The sequence below is a fragment of the Corythoichthys intestinalis genome, chromosome 10 (assembly GCF_030265065.1).
Source record: "Corythoichthys intestinalis isolate RoL2023-P3 chromosome 10, ASM3026506v1, whole genome shotgun sequence".
NCBI classification, from domain to species: Eukaryota; Metazoa; Chordata; class Actinopteri; order Syngnathiformes; family Syngnathidae; genus Corythoichthys; species Corythoichthys intestinalis.
The window spans coordinates 49,487,133-49,511,769 of NC_080404.1; the positions used below are offsets into that span (position 1 = coordinate 49,487,133).

At 36.9% G+C, this 24,637-nt stretch overlaps 1 protein-coding gene across 1 annotated transcript; it reads right to left on the reverse strand.

Annotated features, from left to right (window-relative positions):
- Positions 1–5,288: 5,288 nt before the first annotated feature.
- Positions 5,289–24,216, reverse strand: rtkn2 (rhotekin 2). The gene is made up of 12 exons (XM_057848617.1): positions 24,042–24,216; positions 21,038–21,237; positions 20,124–20,170; positions 19,955–20,008; positions 19,755–19,872; positions 15,967–16,167; positions 15,566–15,660; positions 14,228–14,334; positions 11,698–11,829; positions 9,885–10,053; positions 9,506–9,613; positions 5,289–8,153 (listed from the first exon to the last, which is right to left on the reverse strand). The coding sequence occupies exons 1-12, from the start codon at positions 24,174–24,176 to the stop codon at positions 7,564–7,566; spliced, it is 1,956 nt and encodes a 651-aa protein (XP_057704600.1). The 5' UTR covers positions 24,177–24,216; the 3' UTR covers positions 5,289–7,563.
- Positions 24,217–24,637: the final 421 nt, after the last annotated feature.

Below are 24,637 nucleotides of genomic sequence, written 5' to 3' on the forward strand. Positions count from 1 at the left end.
GCCAAATTGACTGGCATAGATGTGGAAGAACATAAAAATGTTCAGTTAAAGAGATGGCTTTAGTGTCGAAGGCTGAAAAAGACGAAAAAAAACGAGCCGACCTAAGCATAGCTTTAGCTTTTTTTTATCGACGCGACTGACAATGACATTCTCCGGTTTCAACAAGCTATCCTTTACCATCAGCCCTGTCTTTCTTATATATCCTCTGGTTGTCCTACGTCTCTTACCATTATTAGGGGTAATTTAGGTAGCTTTGTGTAGCGATCGCAAATGCTACTCAGTGACAGCCAACGAACACTTTTAATTTTTTCATTGATAACACATCTTAATCCTATAATTTATTTACACTTCCCCCTTACTAAAGTTGTTTATATATATATATATATATATATATATATATAACAGAAACGGTAACAGTGGCAGTCAGATACCATTGTAATTTTTTTCAGGTCATTCATTGTCAGACAGAAGCAGTACAGCACAACGTTACGCTAAAAAAATTAAGTACAAATATAAAAATGGCTTACCTCTTTGTCCTCTGAAAGACCATGCCAACCCAACATAATGTTTACTGCATATGAAACGTGAATGGATTCGCCGAGCTGGTGTTAAAGTTTTAAGTTTTAAAGTTTTACATTTTTTTCTCCCGAGTTTTTGGTTTCCGGGAACGTATGAAGAAAACATCCTTCATGGTCGTAATGTCCAGAGTCATTTCTACAAGTTCCAAAAAAGCAATGCGTGATCGGCATGTTCGTTTTTGAAAGATTACCGGCGAAAAGTAGCACTTTTTACGTTGGGTCTATGCGAGGGCGGGTCTATAATGTCCCACTTCGGCTTTACTTCTGCTTTACGATGCGACGTCACGGTCTAAAAATAGCCTGCGTGCGGTACGCCATTGCGACATTATTCGAATGGAGACGGGCCCATATAAATGCAAATTTGAAATGTTTCGTCTTCTCGGAGAGTCACAATGTAAACGGCCCCTTAGTCGCCACGACATTGAAAAAGCAATTCACGCTTTTATTAGCTCAAGGCTGGACAACTGCAATACACTTTATGTTGGTCTTCCCAAGTCATCTATTTCTCGTCTTCAACTTGTTCAAAATGCTGCTGCTCGATTTTTAACCGGTACAGCTAGACGTGAACATATTACCCCCCTGCTTTTATTGCTCCACTGGCTTCCAGTCCATTTTAGAAATGATTTCAAACTTTTACTGTTTGTTTTTAATTTTATTAATGGCCAGGCTCCTTCCTATTGACCGGAAATTTTAACCATCCGTAACTCGGCAGGTCTCTTCGTTCTACCTGCCAACTTCTTTTGCAAATTCCGAAGTCAAGACTTAAACAGTGGGGGGACCGATCTTTTGGAGTTGCAGCCCCCAGGTTATGGAATAGCCTACCCCCTGAAATCCGCACCATTACCAATCTAGGCCAATCTAAAGACTTCTTTAGACTCGCTTTTTCCCCTGACTAGGGTAGCCTGGTTTTATTTAAGGGTTTTAATGTTTTCGGATTTTATCTGTTTTATTTTTATTTGCTGTTTTGACTTTTATCGTGATGCGTTGTTTTGTTTTTCTTAATATCATAGTATAGTACCTTCCTTCCTTTTACCTTTCATGAACCATGTTTGTCTTTGTTGTAAAGCACTTTGAGGGCCTGTCAGGTTTTTGTAAAGGGCTATAGAAATAAATTAGATTGATTGATTGATTGATTGATTGATTGATTGATTGATTGATTGATTGATTGATTGATTGATTGATTGATTGATTGATTGATTGATTGATTGATTGATTGATTGGATATTCAGAAAGTAATGCAAGCGACTTGTACTCGACTTGATTACTACCCAAATTAATTAATACACTGTATGTGTGAAGTGGGAACAGGGTTTGCACTTTACAAGCTAAGAGCTACTCAATGTCATTTAACCCACTGATGCAAGGACGTAGATTTGCATAGGGATGGTAGGGACATAACAATACCAACTTTTCAGGATGCTCAAATTGTTCCCACAAACTTCTAAGTAACTAACTAACTAAGCAACCTAATTTGCATTATACTGTATAATGACTTTAGTTATAAAGATAATTTAGATTGTCTTCCCATATGTTGTATGGATAGAATTGACCCTGCCATTAATAAGTGAATTAGAATACTTGGTGTTCAGAATTAAATTGACCCCTTTTCACTTGCTGAATGCGCCAGTTACTGTAGGAGGAAGCTGCTTTGAAAGCAATATCCTCCTGGATGTTTTATAATGTTAACGTTAACCTGTAAGAAATGTAGTGAACCAAGCTTTACCCCCTTCTTCCCAGTTTTCATTTTTATTTGACTTATCTTGACTTGAAGAAGCCCAAAGGAGCTTTTATTTTTTTTGTTGAGTTTGGTTGTGCTTGTGGACAAAAGCAGTGGTGTTTTACATGAAGGAAGGCTCCATTTTTATTAATTTTTGTTATTCCCTGACTAAGAAGTTTTTTTATTATATTTAATTTATTCAGATAGACAATTTTGAGTGGTATTAAGACAAGTGTTTATTTTTTGCATTCCTGGATACTTAAAAGATAATTAATAAGTTTTTATTTCTTGTGTATGTTATTATAATTTGTGTTAAAATAATGCAATTAAATTTTGCTAATAAAATCCAGACATTTATTCTAGAAGTTTTCAAAATGTTTCTTTAGAAGTTTTTGAAAACAGAGGCTTGAATCAAACTGTGGATCACCTGAACCAATCCATATGCACTACAAAAACCCACCTCCGTAAAACTGGGGGGGGCTTAAATCCCCTTGTTTTCATTGTAAATCTACTAGAAATAAGTGAAATCATCTGCCAGTGCTTCAAGTAAATTTTACTCAGATTTCTTGAAATAAGAAAAATAGCTAGCTAAAAATAATAAGCCTAACAAACTTATTTTAAGCAAAACGTTTGTATATTTAATCTTAAAAAAAAAAAACTTTGTCAGAAATTTTCTTAATTCAAGAATAGATATTGTTCGAAACATGATTTGAAAGCATTTTTTTTTCTCGATTTAGGTGAAAAATGACCGACTTTTGATGTATGGGCTAAACAAGAACAAAGAGTAATATTTACTAAATGTAAGTGGGAGAATCTGACGCACTCATCTGTTTACTCGCCTTTAACACTCAAAACAAGATGGATTCTAATATTATTCAACTACATTTAAGGAAAAAATACCAGATTAAGACATTTTACTGTAAATTTGAAGTGTCAAAGTTAGTATAAGTCAAAACGGATTTATTTTGCATTAATCATTTAGCCTATCAATTAATTGGATTCTTATTAGTGAGAAACGTAGCCCTGACCGCCGTTCAACCAATCTGTTTGGTCTACTAATGTCCCGTCCCCAGCAAAAAAGTGTAAATGCAGGTTATGCTGTTACGTATATCGTCCCTACCATTATTGAGACCAAACCTATGCCCTAGCACTGATGTCACAGCATCAGGGGCAATTGGCTGTTCAGTATCTTGTTATGAGAACACTCTAACATAGTCTCAAGTTTGTTAGGGTTAAACCCACAACCTGAGGAAGGCAGATGCTACTTGAGCAGTGGAGGGACATGCATTTGACATCTGGGCCTACAGTAGGTCCAGGTACCGTCATAACCGTCTGTCTGTCCTATACTGCTCCCAGGTGGTCAATAAGAGAAGCACCACATTGTGCTTCCACTTGAAAACAAAAATGTTTCTCTCACCTTCATGACCGATAACTAAAATCTTTGTCCTAGTTGAGCTGCAAGAAATTCACTGCTGTCCATGAGTTTATATCTCAAACGTATTTTTATACTTTAAACGTCAGGTGGTGCTAAAGCACTTGCCCTCTTAACTCAGCAAGTGCCTTTATCAAGGTTATTATTAGGTCATCATTATTATGTTAGTGTAAATTACTCGTTTTGTGGGATTCTACTTGTTTACTATAAGGCTCAATAGCGCCCCCTAACTAATGCGGTAAGGCCGAAATAATGTTCAAATGACATTTTCTTGGAGTGATTTCTAAATTTAAAAAATAAGTGATGAAAAACAAGCAGTTTTAGGAAAAGTCATGAAAGCACGACACTGTAAGTTGAACAGGCTCAGATTTTTATTTTTTCTGGGTGTTGGGTCCCTTGACATAGCCCCACAGTCTTAATAGTGTTAAATAATAACAGCACAGTATTTATGATTATGATGTATGAAATTTATTTGAATATTTATGAAGCTGTATTGAGGTGAAAACATTGTTTTTCATGATCACATTACAGTAATGAACGTCCAACTCTAAAAACAGTTAAAAACATTTATTTTGGTAACAATCGTGGACTGAGCCACATAATAAACCATCTTTCAACTAAAAATAAACGATTTCCGATTTTCATGACTACAGTATATCCCTAAAATCTTCAAAGACATAGTTTAGGTTAGCTTCATTAGAATCACCCTTTTGCCAAGAGTTGTAAAATAATTTGCATATAAATTTGTAAAGGCAAGGTTTTTGTATTGACATATCACTAACAAACAACTCGTACCGTTTTAAAAACATTGGTTTGAGATGTAATGAAATATGTACCGTAATTTTCGCACTATAAGGCGCACCTGACTATAAGCCGCCACCCACCAAATGTGACACGAAAGCGGCATTTGTTCATAGATAAGCCACACTGCACTATGGGATATTTAGACCAAAAGATATCAACTGGTAGCACTTTATTTGACAATCGGCATCATACGGCTGTCACAAGACCAAATGAACCACCATGAAGCTTTGAATCAATTGGCTGCAAAGCTTAATTGCTTCAATAAGCTTCATTTGGCCATTACTGCTCCCTTGGGGGAGACATTCAACCTCTGCTGCCACCTGCTGTCAACCCGGTTGCTGTCCAACATGCCTCTTAGCATGTATTGCAGTGCTCCAGATTAAAATAACAATCAAAATTTATGTTATGTGCCAATTATTTATAACTGTTACTGTTCCAGTTGTTTAATATATTCCTAGTTATGCTATTTGGTGACACACTATTTGACAGTGGTGCCATAAAACTGTCATTACACAATCATAATCATGATATGACACTGTCATGAGCATTAGTGAATGTTTATAACAGATGTCATTCGTGTTATCCGGCAAATTATCTCACTTTTGAATGGATGCAAAAGATCCGAGCTGGATATAAATGGCGTTATTAACATGTCGAATGACACTTAATGACATCTGTTATAAGCATTGATTAATGCCCATGATAGTGCCATGTCATAATTATGACAGTCTTATGACGCTGCTGATAAATAAAGTGTTCCCAGATACCATAACTAGCAATTAATGAAACAACTGGAACAGTAACTGAATAAAAAAAATAGCATAGAACATGTATTTTGATTGATGTTTACATTGTTGGCGCTGCAATGCATGCTAGCAGGCATGTGTTACCTATTAACCCGAATAAATCAATAAATAAGCCGCACTGGACTATAAGCCCCAGGATCCAAAATGAAGGAAAAAAGTAGCGGCTTATAGTCCGAAAATTAAGGTAAAAAAGAACATCTGAATTTACAGTGTTTTTAATTCACACTTGTCAATTAACACAAAATCATTAAGTAACCAATCTGACTGAAAAGCAAACACTTGACAATTGGCTTTACAGATTCACCTCACACAGATTACTTGCTATACAAGAATACGACGAGTGTTATTAATGTAAAAAAACAAAACAAAAAACAGAAAACACTGTACTAACTCAATTATCAGCTGTTATGTGCAACAAAGAATCATTTCCAGTCCTCCCAGTTGCAGTAAAATGGATTGGACGTCTGTTGAACCCAACAAAAAAAATGTACAAAAAGCACTGTACATATTGCAGTGTCTGCGTGGTTACATACAGTATATATAAGCAGCACTAAATTAAGTGGCATATCACATTAATGAATATGTGTGTGAGTTTCCAGGTAAGCTGCGGCCATTTTACTGTTCAGCCATATTTCTATAAACAGCTGAAAAGTGTATCACAATTGTGGCTTTAAAAAAAAAGAACCATAAGAAAGTACTTTATATATTGTAGTGACTGCATGGCTGCATACACACTTTATACAGGCTGGGTTTAAATTAGGTGATACTGTATATTAAAATGAATATGCGTGTGAGAATGTCGGTTAGCTGGGGCCATTTTATGGTTCAGCCATATTTCAACAAATGGCTGAAAAGTGCATCATAACGGTTTCTCACAAGTGATGGCATTACAGTAGGTATGCTGTAAAAGAAAAAAAATAAGGGGGTGTCAATAAAGAAAAAATAAATAAAACTCTACAAATAGTTGGCTCTGTGGACTGCCGCAAGCACAGTTCCACCACAATCTTACTGTAGATGTGGTGTACATGATGGCCACCTCCACATCTAGCTCTCACACCCTTAAGAGATGAGTTACGATGACAAAAAATCCACAGCACCATCACGCATAAACACATATTCCTGCAACAGGTGTGACTCCCATGTTATCACGTAAAAGCCAAAAGACAAGAAAAGATGGTTTAAATCTATACAATAAAAAGCTAACTTTTATGTCTTTATCCAAAATACGATCAAAATTGTTCACTTATTACCCCTACTGAGATTATTTAAAATCCAAATGTACTTTCATTTCATTACATTGGTTATAATATTAATTATATAGTAGTAAAATGGATAAATTTAATCATATTCAATTACTGGCCTTCACTACTTATATATGCTATGCTAACAAGCCCTACAATGAATGTTATAGGCCAAAAATTACAGTACATAAGGCACACCCACCCGACTAAGTCACAGCAACCCAATTTTCTAATTTTTTTTTTTTTTCCCAAATATGTACAAGCCGCATGTTTCCACACACACCAAAAGACATCAACTTGTAAACATTCCTAAAATAGCCACAGGGTTCAAATCACAGTGGAAAAGTAGCATTTTATAGTACAAAAATTATGGCATTTCCTTCAGCATCTTCTATTCTATCACGATGCTAACTGGTCTCACTACAGTTTTAAAAATGATAATCAGTCATAAGCTTTCTCTTCCAGTAGAAGAACTTTTATCAGTCTTAGTATCATGTTACTGTATTCTCTTTAAACAAGATCAAACTAACTGTGACCACCCAGCCTTCTAACAGTATCATCAGCCCAGAGACACCAAAGGCACAGGCAACAATAAGTCCGCAATTAATTAATCAGCCCCGAGACAAAAAGTTATGAGAATTGATGCCAATACATTCTTAGAATATACCTCCCAAATTTGATTCTGATCCGACAGAGTAGGCAATGTAAGTTCCTCAAAAAAACATATTTTGAGCCCTTCCTCCGAGCAGTCTAAAAATGAAATATGGCCATGGCATAAAATTATGGCCGCCTCTGGTAAGGGTTCTTATAGAAGCATCTATGAACTATGCTGAGCCGATTGTAATCATCCAACTTCAGCTTCACATTGTGTGCACAATTTGTGCCTATTAACCAATTCACAGCAAAAAAATAGCAAACGGCCGCAACTAAAATGCCATCTTTTGTGACACAATCGACAGGTGATTGTAAAAATTACAATTCAGTATTATATGTTGGCTTTGAAGTTCATCCTCTCTCTAAACGACTTCCTCAGATTGCTCCTTGGTACAGGAACCTCATCGGCTTGACCGTCAACCTGAGCGAAGGCAAGCGGTGCATTCTTACGTCCTAGTGCCGGAGCACCATATTTGTTGTTGTGCTGCAGTTGCTGAATGATGGCGGAGAACTTGGCATCCAGGGATGGTCTTCCTGTTTTAGACTTTAGCCGTGAAGTGTTTTCCTTTCCTAGGTGTGAGAGAGGAAGAGGCCGAGGAGGTCTATCAGGGCGAAGAGGAGGAGCAACAGCAGCATAAGGGCTTGTCGGAGGAGGTGGAGCACGCCGTTTCTTGCCACTGTTAGGTGTGGAACTGGAACATGGCTTGGGGCTTGAACACGGTGTGCAGGTTTCACTATGGGAAACAACATTAGCAGTTGTCTTCTTTTGCGACACAAACGTGTGGGAGCCATCAAACAGAGTGGACCAGTTAGGAGGTTGCCTGGCCTCATTGTGACCAATCAGAAAGTGGCCATCAGTCTCCTCGATCTTGCTATGGATGATGTCAGTGATGCTCTCCAACTTGCCTGGAGAACTGATACCTACAACAAACAGTAGTGTATTGAAATAGGAAATTGGTTCCGCAACCACACTAATAACTCAAAATGTTCCTATCAAATTATCTTTCCCCACTGAAATAGAAAAATTGGCCCCTCCAAAAAAACCAACAAAAATGTTTCTAATATGCTTTTATAAGGAAAATAGCAGTGATTAGAGCTGAAACGATTACTCGAATAATTTGAGTAATTCGATTTTAAAAATTGATCGAGGAATATTCTCCCCCTCGTGGAATTAATTTTGCCAGCTCTAAGCATGACGTTTTGCCCTGACTACTTTTAATGCGGCACAACGCTCTGATGTCACGTACATACAGGAAGGAGACAGAGGCGGCGGACATACTGCATTTGATTTCAACCATGCATGAATATAAAGGTAATGACGAAAACACCGACGAAAGCGAAGATAAAGGTACCAAGAAAAAGCAGAAAATGTCAAAAGTGTCGGAGCATTTCAAGCTGGACACCAAGGCAAACACTGTAAGGCAGCGCTTGCATAACACTACAGCCCTCTCTTTTCAATATGGCAGCTCCAACGAAGGCACCCCGTTTACTCAGAGAGCGGAGGAGCGATAACTTCCAATTTTCGCTCAGTCGTCACTAGTCATTGATGGATAAACCACCAAGTGGCACTGGTGCCTAATGTGCTCCAATACAGCAGGTATCACACATTTATTTTGAACATTGCAAAAAATTTAAAAATAGCTTGACACAAATGGAAATTAGATTGAAACACGTGGGAGGATGATTCTCATTATCATTGTACCATCGGCAAAGAAGTCCCCAGTTTCGCCAGGTTTTTTAACATTTATTCCAGAACTTGTGCAACACAACACGGCTACTGTCCGCCTTAGCTGACGCCAAGAACAACAGAACATGAAAAGAGAATATAAAAGCTACTCTTCCGCACCGCTCTCGCGTCAGTCACACGGTGCATTCAGGAACACCATGCAAAACACAACCGCCACATTAGTACACGATTTGTTACATTATTATTATTACTATAAATATATTATTATTATTCCAATTTGCATTTATAATGTATTTGTTTTGTTATTTGTAATTGTACCTGCAGTACTTATATAAGGATTTAGCGTAGGTTTTTGGGCTGTGGAACGAATTAATCAAATTTTAATGTATTCTTATGAGAAAATGCCGCTCGACATACGACCATTTTGACCTAAAAACCGTGTCCTGGAAGGAATTAAATTCGTATGTAGACTAGAGGTACCACTGTATATATATGAATGATAAAACGATATTACAACAAATGGGTCACATTTGTTTGAAGCACTTCCGATAAATAAAAAGTATCCTATTAAACACACAGCACTCACTGAGTTCGTCATAAACAGAGTCTGCTTGTTTGGTGAGGAAGAGTGAGGGTTTCCTTGGTGACACCACCTCGATTTTCATGAGCTGCTTGCAGCAGTGCAGCCACTGACCTGGTGGTCAACACACAGCATAGTTCAACAATGAGAGGTGTTCCTATGCACAAACTAAATCGTGCATACATTTGGAGGTGTCGCACCACTATTTTCTTTTCCATATTCTTTTCTTTCCTTACATCCTTACATTACATCATTGCATCTTAAATAAAAAAATAAGTTTAAATGTGTTTAAAGCAGGGTTAATACTATAAAACTGAAATGAGTATTTATTGTGGGTCTGGAACATATCATATGCTGTAAACAAGCATAAAAAAAGAACACTCACTCTGATCATAGAGATGCTGATGCAGCGCTTCCTGCCACTCATCCAGCTCCTCCCTGGTGTCTGCTGTGAAGACCTCAGTCTGGTATCCCTCGGGTGAAGGATTAATGATGGAAAGACTCCTGGAATTCTTTCCACCCGATTGCTTTTCCACCACTCGGACGCGGGTGTCCTGCAGGAACCACAGAAATATTTAACTTGTTCTTCTCTAAGTAAATAGTAGATGACCAATAGGAGTACCGGTAAGCAAGAATCATTTGAGCTAATACTACTCTGTTGAAGAAACAAGACTGATTAGCTCTTACTAGTCTGGTGATTCTCATGAAAGCTATGCATTACGGTAATGTAGGTCATTTACCAAAGCTATCTTAAAATAGCAGAATGCTAAGATGACTCAGTTGTTATTTTATTATTATTTTTTTTTTCATCAACAGTTCCAGCTCCATATTCATTTATTTTGAGTAAAATATCTAAATTATTAATGTCTAAAAAAAGACTTTACCCTAATAATACACATTATGGTAATGATCACCTATGTGGTGAATAGGCATATGTAAACACAAACTATTTACAATATCGAAAAAGACCAAACAATCTTACCTTGTAGCCACCTTATGTCTTGCCTTCTTTGTAGTGCATTATTGATCAGAATTATTTAAAAAAAACAACAACAAAAAAACGCTGTGACTATGATGGGACCATGAACAAAGTGCAACAATAATATTAGCCGCATGCTTGGACACTAGATTTTCCTTAAATATTTTGTAGGGCCGCAGCTGTTGATTATTTTAGTAGTCGATTAATCGATAAACTATTTAGTTGGAATAATCGGATAAGAATTAAAAATACCTGAGCAGAGCATAAAACGGTACAAAAGATAAATAAATAAGGATCTATGTACAACAACAAAAACAATTGGCTAACTTACATAGTATTGTATAGCATTTAAGCTAGCGGACTTTTGCTAACTTTTTTTTTTTTTTTTTTAAACAGTGCTCTTAAAAAATGGTTCAGACACATATTCCCACAAAAAACGGCTAAATATACCTATAAACTAAAATACAAATATATTAAAAAAAACTTTAGCGCAAACAAAAACTTAGCTTAGGTTGGTCTTAACAGGAAGAAGCTGGATTCAACCATTGAAATGAAGCAGACTACAGGGCAGTGTATCCACCCAAATCGATACAGGTAAATGCAAACACTTTCAAAACAAACCATTACAACGCCACTTTAACAAATACTCAAAGTAGCAAAATTTAATTCTTTTTTTTTTCTAATCGAATACTCGTGTTAATCGATTAATCGTTGCAGCACTAATATTTTGTTATACAAACAAACAATTATATCTTATCTGCTAAATTATATAGTTTTAAACACATTTATATATTTATTAACGAAATTGAATCATTCAATGTTTATGACGCTGTGTTGAGGTGAAAACATCAAAGCTTTTCATGGACGCATTACAGTAATGAATTTACAACTATAAAATCGGTTTTAAAAAAAAAAAACCATACAAATTACTATTTTGGTAACAAATGGTAGATTGGTCCACATGATAAGACATAACCATTTGTCAACTAAAAATGAACTATTTCAGGTTTTCTTGACTATATCCCGAAAATCTTACAAGAAATAGTTTAGGTTAGCTTCATGAGAATCACCCAATCGTGAAGTATTTTTCATTTCTCAAGCATTCTGCTTCCATGGAAGTATTGCATTGTCATTTTTAATGAATGCACTAAAAGGGAGCATGAAATAGCAAAGGAAAGGGTAGCATGTGAAAGTGAATGCTAGGACTGCATTGTCTCACCTTGTTTATTGCCAGGCGGAGCGCCGGCTGCACTTTGGCATCAATCTCCTCAGGACTGAAGTAGCACGAAAAGGTGCTGGCACTGAGGATGCAGTAGAAGCTGCAGTGGCGCTCAAAGCCGTCCATACTTTGCTGGAGGAGACACAGTGGCAGAAACAGATGTGAAAATCAGCCATCCTTCATCCAAAAGCCAAAGTTTTTGATGAGAATATGACACGCAACTTAAGCCCCACAGGCTTTAGCATATAATTTTTTGTGGCTCACGATCACGTGTGTATATTCCAGTGTATATTTTTGCTAAACTGCTACTGTGAAAAAATTTGATTTTTCCATCAATCCATCATCTACCAGTGAGGAAGCATCCTGCTTGTAGACCAGTGTTATTTTATTAGTAGAATATGCAGCAAGTCAGGTTAAAAACATGCTGCAGGCCAAGAATTGCCACGAGGCAATAATGAGAAGTAATGATGTCCCGATCGGCACCCAATAGAGCTATTTTGAAGATCGCACAGTACAGTCCCTGACAAAAGTCTTGTCGCTTATCCATTTTGTAGAAACAATTGCTAATAACCTGACTTTTAATTATTCAATTGGTTTCAGAAATGGCTCATATGAAAGCTAAGACCCTCCCAAATGATGTTGAATGTGGAAAAATATATTTGTTTCACTGAAAAAAGATTTATCATGTAATGGAGACATAAAGGTCAAATTTTGGCAAGACAAAAGTTTTGTCACCGACAGAAAGTAGTGTGAAAATTGAAAAAATGTACTTAGAATACAAAACATTAAAAAAAAAATTTTTTTTAATATTATTGTATGACTTCCATGGGCTTGAAGGACTGCATCCATGCAGTTCGGCAAGGATTCATACAATTTATTGATGAAGTCATCAGGAACATCAAAGAAAGCAGTCTTGCATGCCTCCCAGAGTTCTTCAACATTCTTGGGTTTCGTTTTCCATGCTTCCTTTTCCATCCTACCCCAGACATGCTCAATGATGTTCATGTCTGGTGACTGGGCTGGCCAGTCCTGGAGGATCTTGATCTTCTTTGCCTTGAAGAACTTTGAGGTAGAGATTGAAGTATGCGATGGAGCAGCAACCTGCTGCAGAATGTGTCCCTTTTTATGGTTAGGAATGTAAGAGACAGCTAAGATTTGTTGATGTTTCAGATTATTTATGTTGCTTTCCACCCAGCAGATCTCTCGCACACCCCATACTGGATGTAACCCCAGGCCATGATTTGGCCACCACCAAAATTCACTGTTTTCTGAGTGAATCTTAGATCCATGCGGGCTCCAGTAAGTCTCCTGCAATTATTGCGGCAACTGTGCTGTAATTCAACGGAAGATTCATCTGAAAAATCCACCTTTTGCCACTTTTCTAGCATCCATCCTTTTGACGGGCCGTGGGCCTTGGTAAATGCCACACGGTTTTTTAATTGTCTTTTGTTTAATGCTGGATCCTGGGCACTGATTCGACCATGGAGGCTATTTCTAGACAGAATTCGACAGACTGTTCTGGTTAACACAGGGACTTCAGGTGACCAGGTCTCGTGGAGCTCTGCTGCAGTTGAAAAAGGGCTGGCTTTGGATTTTCCAGGCAACAACTGGTCCTCCCGAGCAGTTGTCTTGCGGGTTCTGCCTGACCTGGGCTTGTCAAACACGTCTCTAGTCTGTTCATATCTTTTTTTAATCCTCTTTACCTGACGCTGAGACACATTGAAGGTGTCTTCCACATCTACAGTGAATCTGGTCTTCAGGCTCTTGATAATTAACACTTTGGTCACAGGGGGAATCTTAGGCATCTTGTCAGAGGTCAGGTTGCAGTTGATGTTGCAGTCTAATGCACTGGGGTTCTTTTTGTACACACCTGAGAGTTAATTGATATATTATTGGTAACAGGTGAAGATCTTTTCTGGGATTATGTGCATCATTTGACAAGGCGACAAGATTTATGTCTTTGCAAAAATTGACTCAGTGGGCTTTACCAAGCTGTAAACATCAGAACACTTTTCAAAAATTTTGTTTGGTGCACCGAAATGTTATTCCAAAACCTGTTGGGATTAAAATTATCCATTTCTTGTAAGAAAATATTGATTACAAATATATTAGAGGGACACTTCAGGCCCATGTGTATGCAAGCGACAAGACTTTTGTCAGGTACTATATTGGATTTGGTTACAAGATTGAAGCTGATTCATTAGTCATGTGTTTTCAGTACCGTTGTGTTTTTCGGCTGCTGTAAATCAAACCACTAGCCAAATATGTTCGCTGAGTGAGACTACTGCTCTTAAGAAACTAATGATAGTAAAAGAGCTTCATTTGTAAACAGAGCATTGCTTGCGGAGGTACCAGCAGGGCTCGGTTTAATACAAAAAACACAACTAGTCATTTACTGGTTACATTATTTTTACTGGTCAAAAAATATAGGTATTGGATCGGTATCGGCAAAACAGAACTTGAAAAAAATCGGATCGGAAGTCATCCCTACTGGGAAGACTCCTTATTTAGGAGAAAAAATAGATGTTACCTTCTGATTGAGGTATCCAGTCATCACTCTTTGTGTCATACACGCAGGCTGGGCCACCAAGCGGCAACACAGGTTGCCGTAAAGTGGAAGCCAGGAGGACCAATCAGCTGAGAAGGGGAATGGTGGCAAAGGTGTCAGTCCAAACATTAACATCTTGAGAGATACATATTCATAACTTCAATTTACAGAAGTAGCTCTTTAGGTATAGATAAAAACTTCACTTGTCATTCTGTTATCCACAAGTGAATACGTAACAAAATGTCATTGCGTTTTTCATCCACTGTGCAATACATTTCTATGAAGTTGTGTTTTATGTAATCCTGCGGAATCAAAACTAACTCAGCAGCCAAATTGTAACCCAGATTATTAATCTAGGCTAAATCAATATTTTGGAGGCGTTTGATTTGAAATAGAGTGGAAGTATATACCGTATTTTTCGCACTATGAGGCGGGCCTGACTATAAGCCGCTACCCAGCAAATTCGGCTCAAAAACGGCATTTGTTTAGAGATAAACCACACTGGTCTATAAGCCACATGTCTTCACTGTATTATGGGATATTTACACCAAAAGATATTAACCGGTAACATGTTATTTGACAGTGGGGTCATGCAACTGTCATAAGACCAAATGAACCACCATGAAGCCTTGAACCAATTGGTTGCAAAGCTTCATTGCTTCAAGAAGCTTCATTTGGCCATGACTGCTCCCTTAGGGGAGACCGTCAACCTCTGCTGCCACCTGCTGTCAACATTGTTGTTGTCCAACATGCCTCCTAGCATGCATTGCAGCGCTACAGATGTAAATAGCAATCAGACTTCATGTTCTATGCTAATTATTTCTTCAGTTACTGTTCTAGTAGTTTCATTAATTGCTAGTTATGGTATTTTGGTCACACGTTTTTGACAGTGGCGGCATATGACTGTTGGCGCCACATTAGACAATCATAATTATGACATGACACTGTCATAAGCATTTATGAATGATTATAACATGTTATTTAGTGTTATCCGGCAAATTATCTCACTTTTGAATGGATGTAAAAGATCCAAGCTGGACATAAATAGAGTTAGCGATATAATTTTCTGGATGACAATGACATAGGCATTCAGTAATGCCCATGATAGTGTCATGTCATAATTATGACGGTCATATGACAGTGTTATGACGCTGCTGTCAAATAAAGTGTTTTCTAGTAACCAAAATAAATCAACAAATAAGCCGCACTGAACTAGAAGCCGCAGGATTCAAAGTGAAGAAAAAAAGTAGCGGCTTATAGTCCGAAAATTACGGTACAAAGTTAGAATAAATAAAATAGTCCCATATTTTTATTTCTTACAATTTTGGAGGACGACCAGCGAATGAGACTGAAAGCTGCCTTCAGCCTCTGGCAGTCTCATTGTGGAGTAGGCCAGGAGGTTGTACTTGGCTCCTCTGGAAGAACAAAAACAAAATAAAGATCTTAAACACATCTTGAGTAATACATCACCAATGTCCCATGATGTACTTGTATGTATGTATTGTACATTACAGTATGCTCAGCGCTTTTGGCTTCAAATAGTTAGCAAAACCTTTCCACTATTACTTTTTGACAAATCTCCTTTTTTCTATCACCAAACTAATTTAGAAGCTATACGTAATTTAGTACTCACTTGGTGTCATTCATTTAAAACCTTAGTTCTTGTTCTAAGTTGGTTTCACACACATCAAATAAAACAGTATTTGTAACACAATACATACGGCGGCACTGGGTTGGACTGGAGGAAAGTGTCAGGGTCTGAACTATCCAACAGAGGACAGAGCTTCTTGCCCGCAGTCTTCCCAAATGAATTCCGCAGCTTCTTAGCCAGCTTCCTTGGTGTATTGACCAGGTTGAGCTCTTCTTCAAAGGCGCAACTCCACAGCTCTACTCGCAGCTTAAACCCAGGAACTGCATCTTGACTATCAAGGGAGGCACGGACGTTTTATTATATGAAGAAATTGTTTTACACTTATTATTATTACAGCTTAATTGCATATTAAATGAAGAGGAAATGTGCAAAAAAAAAAAAAAAAAAAAAGCAACTATGCTAACAGTGATCTTTATGTTAGAAGTATTTTTTGCTGCACGGTGGATGAAAGATCGAAGATCCGGGGTATTTGCGATTAAATAAGTAGACTAAGAACAATGTTATGGTTTTTTTTCTCTCCTTTTTTCACCTGTTTTTATACAATGTACTTCTACATTGTTTTAGTGCGATGTTTGTTCTGTATACAAGTTAACTGTTGTTGGTTATATAGATTTAATTAGCAGTTACTACAGGTTATTTTTTTTTAGACTAAGCTGAAGGGGAAAAAAATTATGGCATCAATCACTCAAATTCAGGAATGGTTTTCCGTGTTGAGGCCACTGATACTTTTATTTCACCTGCTCATCTCTTTTTGCTTATTTATTTTACTGACAGACCTTCTACTGCTGTAGTTTTCCATGGTGCAGTACCTGGACGCTACAGAGATTGCACAAGTTGTCCAACTCCTCCAGTATGACACATAAATACGTGCCATTGCGAGAAGTTTTGCTGTGTCTCCCAGCACAGTCTCAACAGCATAGAGGAGATTCCAGGAGACAGTTAGTTACTCCCGGAGAGTTGGACAGGGATGTATGAGGTTCTTAAACCATTGGCAGGATTAGTATCTGCTCCTTTGAGCAGAAGGAACATGATGAGCACTGCCAGAGCCCTACAAAATCACACCAGTGCCCTGCTCATCAATGTTTCTGATCAAACATTTAGAAATAGGCTCCATGAGGATGTTCTGATGGCGCGACGTCCTGTAGAGGGCCCTGTGCTCAATGCCGAGCACAGTAGAACTACATTGGCATTTGCCATAGACCACCAGAATTGGCAACTACACTACTGGAACCCTGTGCTCTTCACCCATGAGAGCAGGTTCAACCTGAGTACATGCGACAGACGTGAAAGGGTCTGGCGATGCCGTGGAAAATGTTATGCTGCCTGCAAAATCATTCAGCATGAATGGTGGTGGGTCAGTGATGGTCTAGGGAGGCATATCCATGGAATTACGCACGGACCTCAACAGGTTAGATAATGGCACCCTGACTGCTATTGGGTATCGGGTTGAAATCCTTGGACCCACTGTCAGAACCTACGCTGGCGCAGTGAGACCTGGGTTCCTCCTGGTCAACGACAATGCCCGACCTCATGTGGCTTGAGTATGCAGGGAGTTCCTGGAGGATGAAGTACGTAATTAGGGCTGCAGCTATCGAATATTTTAGTAGTCGATTAATCGATGGACTAGTTAGTTCAAATAATCGAGTAATCGGATAAGGAACATGAAAAATTAAAAATACCTGAGCTGAGCCTCAAATGTTTTTTTTTTTTTTTTTTAAATGAGGATTTATGTACAACAACAAAAAATTGGCTAACTTACATAGAAAAGTCCGCTAGCGTAAATGTTATAAAATGCTAAAGTTTTTTTTAACAATGCTCTTAACAAATTGTTCAGACACATATTCCCACAAAAAAGACGGCTATACCTATGAACCAAATTAGAAATGTATTAAAAATCATTAGCTCAAACAAAAACTTAGCTTACGTTGGTCTTAACAGGGAGCAGTTTGGATTCAGCCATGTGAAAAGAGGCAGACCAGAGGGCAGTGTATCTACCCTAATCAATCAAAATAAATGCAAACACTTTCAAAATAAACCATTACAACGTCACTTTAATTAAACGAATACTCGAAGCAACAAAATTCGAATATTTGTTTCTAATCGAATACTCGAGTTAATCGATTAATCGTTGCAGCACTAGAAGTATTTAATACCATTGACTGGCCTCCACGTTAACCTGACATAAACCAGACAGAACATCTCTGGGACATTTTGTTTAAGTCCATCTGGCGTCACCAGGTTGCGCCTCAAACTGTCCAGGAGCTCAGTGTTGCCCTGGTCCAGATGTGGGAGGAGACCCCCCAGGACGCTATCTGTCGTCTCATTATGAACATGCCCAGACGTTCTCGGGCATGTGTACAAGCAGGTGCATGGGGGCCACACAAACTATTGAGAATCATTTTGAGTGGCTACAATGACAATTTGACAAATGGACAAGTCTGCTGCATCACTTTTCATCATTTATATTTGGGTGCCTTTTATTCCCCCCCATTTAGGGTGATCATTTTCTTGTCTACCAAAATATGTGGCATAATCTGTTACTAATACTGCATATCACCTACTTATCAGGAAAGATATTCAAGATAAATTTTTCCCTGTTTAAATCTGACGTGTTTTTGAGGTCTTCCTCTATATTTTTTGGAGCAGTGTATACTGTCTTTGAACAAATGCTGTAATTGGTTTGTTCCTCTTTCTTCCTATGTTTTAAAATGAATAGGAATTTTGTTAATTTTAAAATCTTGATTGTGCCATATTGGAGAAAATGTACTAGGGCTGCAGCTATCAATTATTTTAGTAGTCGATTAATCGATGAACCATTAGTTCGAATAATCAAGTAATCGGAAAAGGAACATGAAAAATTAAAATACCTGAGTGAGCCCCAAATGGTATAAAAAATAAATAAAGGAGGATCAATGTATAACAAAAGAACAATTGGCTAACTTAAATAGCAAAAGTCCACTAGTTCAAATGCTGTAAAATGCTAACTTTTTAACAAGGATCTTAACAAATGGTTCAGACACATATTCCCACAAAAATAGGCCAAATATACTGTACCTATAAACTAAATTACAAATGCATTAAAAAAAAAAAAAAAAACACTAGCTCAAACAAAAACATAGCTTATGTTGGTCTTCACATGGAGCACCTGGATTCAGCCATGTGAAATGAGGCAAACTAGAAGGCAGTGTATCCACCCAAATCAATACAACTAAATGCAAACACTTTCAAAATAAACTATTACAACGCCACTGATTAAATGAATACTCGAAACAGCAAAATTTAATTCGAATCTTTTTTTCCTAATCGAATACTCGAGTTAACCGATTAATCGTTGCAGCACTAAAATGTACACGGTGCTAGTTGTGATTTTAATTCCTAAAACTGCAAGCTATCATTGGATTCTTGAAGTAGCCGTGTCACTTGATATTGGAGCTAATAAATTGGAGGGTTGCCATGAGTTTTACATTACAATCTACTGTATCTGCTCTTAATTCAAAGTGGCAAAAAAAAGCCTAGCCCTGGTTGAATAGTATATTCCGCCATCTAGTGGAAGATTGACAGAAGCGTATATTCAATTGCTGCCATTTAGATTACCAAAAACATACTCTGTATAGAACTACAGTACTTGTGTATTTCTTTTTTTTTTTTTTTTTTAATCAGTCAATTTGGATAATTTATCGCAGCACAGTAGTTTATAATCACTGCTCTAGGGTGCTTGACTTTGGTTCAGTATGAATAAACGTCAAACTATACACTAGTGTACATCTATGGAATATTAGGTGCGAAACATGGGGGGGGGGGGACATTAAAAACTGACAAAATTCATTGGTTATTATAAACCATACTACAAGTACTTACAAGATAGCAACTTCGTCAAAGCAAACATCCGTGATGGTTCTGTCCACCACTACCATCTTAGTGTCAAACACTTGGCAGCCCATCTGCATGAGACAGAAGATGGCCACCCGCCGCGAGCCTACAGCGAATCAACACAACTGTTAATACAGAACGATCAGAATATAGTCTAGAATTGAATTAAAAATTCAGGAAAAACTCACTTCCTCTGTTGTTAAAGTGATCCTGATCCTTCCACATCAATGGAAGACGAAGGCCTTCGATTAAAAAGAAGCAGTTTAACGCTCGTTGTATAAATTAAATTACTGACTTGATTTTCGCTAATTTTCAGTTTGGAGCAATTCCAGACAACAGAACTAAAAGTTAACTCACCAGACAGAGCAATCCTTCCTCTACATGGCACACGCTCCTCTGAATTTCTGCAAAAATTATGACTTTAAAATGATTATTAAAATTACAACAAAACAATAAATCAGTGTTTGAAGAGTAAAATTTACTCAATGAAATTAAAACTGCAAATTCACAGCATTTTTGAAAATTCTGAAACCCAATATTGACCAATTAAAACGGATTACTTATTTATTTTAGGGCTGCAGCTATCGATTATTTAAGTAATCGATTAATCTGTCAATTAGTTAGTTTGAATAATCGGGTTAGGAACATTTAATGCATTTTAGGAGATGTAAAACAAAGGCTTGCTAAGATTGGACTTTCAAAAGAGCATTAAATGCAAATACAAATTACCGAGTGTTTCTTCAAACTATTCAGAATGGCACTTTCATTTCACTAGAGCAATAAATGCATTTAAAAATAAATTAAAATACCTAAGCTTAGCCTCAAATGGTCTAAAAAAAAAGAAGAATTGGCTAACTTGCATGGTAAAGTCTGCTAGCTTAAATGCTATAAAATGCTAACTTTTTTTTTTAACAATGCTCTCAACAAATCGTTCAAACACATATTCCCGCAAAAACATGTCAAATATACCTATAAACTAAATTAAAAATGCATAATGCTCTAACAAAAACTTACCTTATGTTGTTCTGAACAGGGAGCAGCTGGATTCAGCCATGTTTACTTAGTTATGTCATATTCACTGTCACTAGAGGGCAGAGTATCCACCCAAATCAATAAAACTAAACACTTTCAAAACAAACCATTACAAAACCACTCTAAATAAACAAATCCTCGAAGCAGCAAACTTTGAATCAAAGTTTTTTTTCTACTCGAATTATTCGAGTTCATCAATTAATCGTTGCAGCACTCATTTTTTTATTTATTATATATACCTGCTGACTTCTCCTGCTATATCCTGCTCATCCTTCATCTTCTGCATGTGATCCATGTATGCCTTGATCCTGGCATTGCAGGTCAGCAGATTCTTGGAGGCGTTGAGAATTTGTTCCCTCTTGCTGCAGGCCAACAGCAGCTTGTAGGCTCCCTCTCGCATTCGCAGCTCAAAGTCTAACTTCTTTTGAATGTTGGTGTTCTTGCAAGAGAATGTTTGTACATGTATTAACATTAGAAAAGATCACTGGTGACTTCTTTAGACTCTGGCTATTGTTGTACACCACGTTGAGAGCTACGAGTGGGAACCTCCTGGTATCTCACGATACGATATGCGATACAAAGCTCACGATAACGATGATCTGATGATATAGCGATACAACGATTTTCGATACATTGGTCAAGAAATCCTTCAAGGATATTCTACAAAAAACTAATAAACATAAAAACAAGCTTCTACTGTGACTTGGATAGAGTTTATCACAGTTTATCACTAGCAGACGTCCAATCCATTCGAACTGGGAGGGTGGCAGCGAATGAACACTCGTTCATTTGCTGCCATCCCTCCCACTTCAAAAGGATTGAACGTCTATGGCCATCAGTAGCAGCCAATGCCAGGCAATGAGTAATTTTGGGCCATTTAACGTCATTTACCTGTTGATTTTCAGTTACTTTCTAATGATTTTGGGGTATTTAATGGGTCACTTGCTGTTTATTTTGCATTACAGAACAGGAAGTGACCTGGGAATCACCCAAATGAATAGGCAGTGACTCAAACTCAACAGGAAATGACCTGTAAATGCCCTAAAATGGAAAGCAAGTGACCTGTAAATATGGAGATAGAATAGTACCAAAAGAAGTGAGGTTGTAAAATGAAAATTATCCCTGTAAAATGACCAATTTTAACGAAAAAAAACACTTGTCTTTCCAAATTTCGCGTTGTAAAATAAACATGAAAAAACTCGAAGGAATAAATTGTTCTACAAGTTGTTTATTTCTGTTTGCAAGTTTTTTTTTTTTTTTTGTTCTACAGGTGTTTTTTCTTCACTACGGGTTAAAAATTACCAATTACAAGGGCACAAGTTTTGTCACATTCTTATCGAGTTTTATGAGCCAAAAAAGATACTCGTAACCTAGTTTTAATTTTTTTTAAAAAATACCTGTAAAATGACTAATTTTAACTTGTAAAACAAAAAAACAACTTGTATTTTCAAATTTTGCGTTGTGAAATAAACAGGAAAAAAACACAATGTAAAAAAAAAAAAAATTCTACAAGTGTTTTTTTTTCCCGTTTACAAGTGATTTTTTTGTTCTACAGGTGTTTTTTCTTCACTATGGGTTAAAAATTACCAATTACAAATGCACAAGTTTTGTCACATTCTTGTCGAGTTTTATGAGCCAAAAAAGATACTCGTAACCTAGTTTTAAAATTAAAAAAATACCTGTAAAATGACTCATTTTAACTTGGAAAACAAAAAAACAATTTGTATTTCCAAATTTTGCGTTGTGATATAAACATGAAAAAAACACAAACTAAAAAAAAAATTCTACAAGTGTTTTTTTCCATTTACAAGTGTTTTTTTTTTTTTTTGTTGTTGTACGGGCGTTTTTTCTTTGCTACAGGTTAAAAACCACCAATTACAACCTCACGAGTTTTGTCTCCCCGTTGTCGCGTTTTCAAAGACGTTTTTTTTTACCACGACTTGGAATGATATTTTTGTGTTTGTGTTTTACAACAGATTATTTCGATGTATAAGTAGTTTTTTTTCGTCTGTAGTTACAAGTGACTTTTGTCTCTGAAAACGCGACGAGACAAAACTCGTGAGGTTGTAATTGGTGGTTTTTAACCTGTAGCAAAGAAAAAACACCCAAAGAACAAAAAATCACTAGTAAACAAAAAAAAAGACACTTGTAGAAATTTTTTACATTGTATTTTTTTCATGTTTATTTCACAACGTAAAATTTGGAAATACACGTTGTTGTTTTTTGTTTTACAAGTTAAAATTAGTCATTTTACAGTTATTTTTTTTTTATTTGAAAACTAGGTTATGAGTATCTTTTTTGGCTCATAACACTCGACAAGAATGTGACAAAACGTGTGCGCTTGTAATTGGTAATTTTTAACCCGTAGTGAAGAAAAAACACCTGTAGAACAAAAAAAAAACAAAAAAAAAAACTTGCAAACAGAAAAAAACAACTTATAGAACAATTTATTCCTTCGAGTTTTTTTCATGTTTATTTTACAACGCAAAATTTGGAAATACAAGTGTTTTTTAGTTAAAATTGGTCATTTTACAGGGATAATTTTCATTTTACAACCTCACTTCTTTTGGCACTATTCTATCTCCATAGTAAATGCCCCGAAAATCGGACCGAATGACTGTGAATGCTCTGGTTTTGAATGAACGGACGTTCCCAGTCTAAATGGATTGGGCGTCGAGTACCGTCAATTTTTTTTTTTTTTTTAATAATTGACACCTTTTTAAAACGATATCTTGGTTCTTGACAGGAGCATATCGATAACCCTTTTGGGATACAAACTATCACGATATATCACCATTTCGATATTTTGTCACACCCCTATTGAGAGCCATTTGTTTTCTCAGTCCTGTCAACTGCTACTGCTTTTAATCAGTAACACTGAATTATAAAAGCAAATAAAGTACGTTGCTACTGTGCCAAGAACTAGAAAAGTAAGTAATTCGGTGTTCATAAGAACACTATGGCAATATATTTTTTGCTGTGCACACAACAAAAAATATATTGGCATTCATCGTATTGAAAGAAAAAATTCAAAGTCAGAACAATAGTTGGGGATTGTTAACTTCTAGCCCGTTTTGTTGTTTAATCGCAAGAGACCAATTCGTTTGATTGTTTTGTGGTTTTTAAGGCTCAAAGCCAATTCTAATTTTTTTTCGTTGTACGTTTAAATCAATCAGAATTTGGGCGTCAACCGCGGTGTCAACGTGACTCGACGAGAACAGTTCAAACTACTAGATTATGTACCTCTGTTTGCTGGAATAATGCACTCTGTCGTATTTTCTTCCTTTTAATTTCCATGGCCACCGCAGAACTACCCGACAAATTGAGGCTGGAGTTTTTGTTTCGTTTGGGATTTTGAACTTCCCGCTGGTCGTCCATGTTTTTTTTTCATTCGCTGCTTGGAAAAGGCGAGCACATTTCTTACACCGACTTCAAATGGAGGGGTGTGTTCGATTTTGTTTACCTTGTCAACCGGAAATATAATAATAAATACTCAAACGATAGTTTTGTTGTTTTTCTCATAATTTAACCACACTAACGATGTCTCTATGCTATGATTTAAATGTTGACTGCAAGGTTTCCAAGTTTTATTCTTATATATCCGATTGATTACATAGGTTCTTAATATTCGGAAAGCTTGTCCTAATTAAGAGTAGAAAGGGGGCTCATCTACAATAACTATGTAAATGTAGTTTTATACACTAATTTTGCAAAAACAATATGAAATGCATTATGCTACAAAAAGCGTGCAATTTGATTCAATTCATATAATCAAACTACATCAACTCCCTCCGGCACATACAAGTTACTACACCAAGTACCTTTCCACGGAGTCAGTC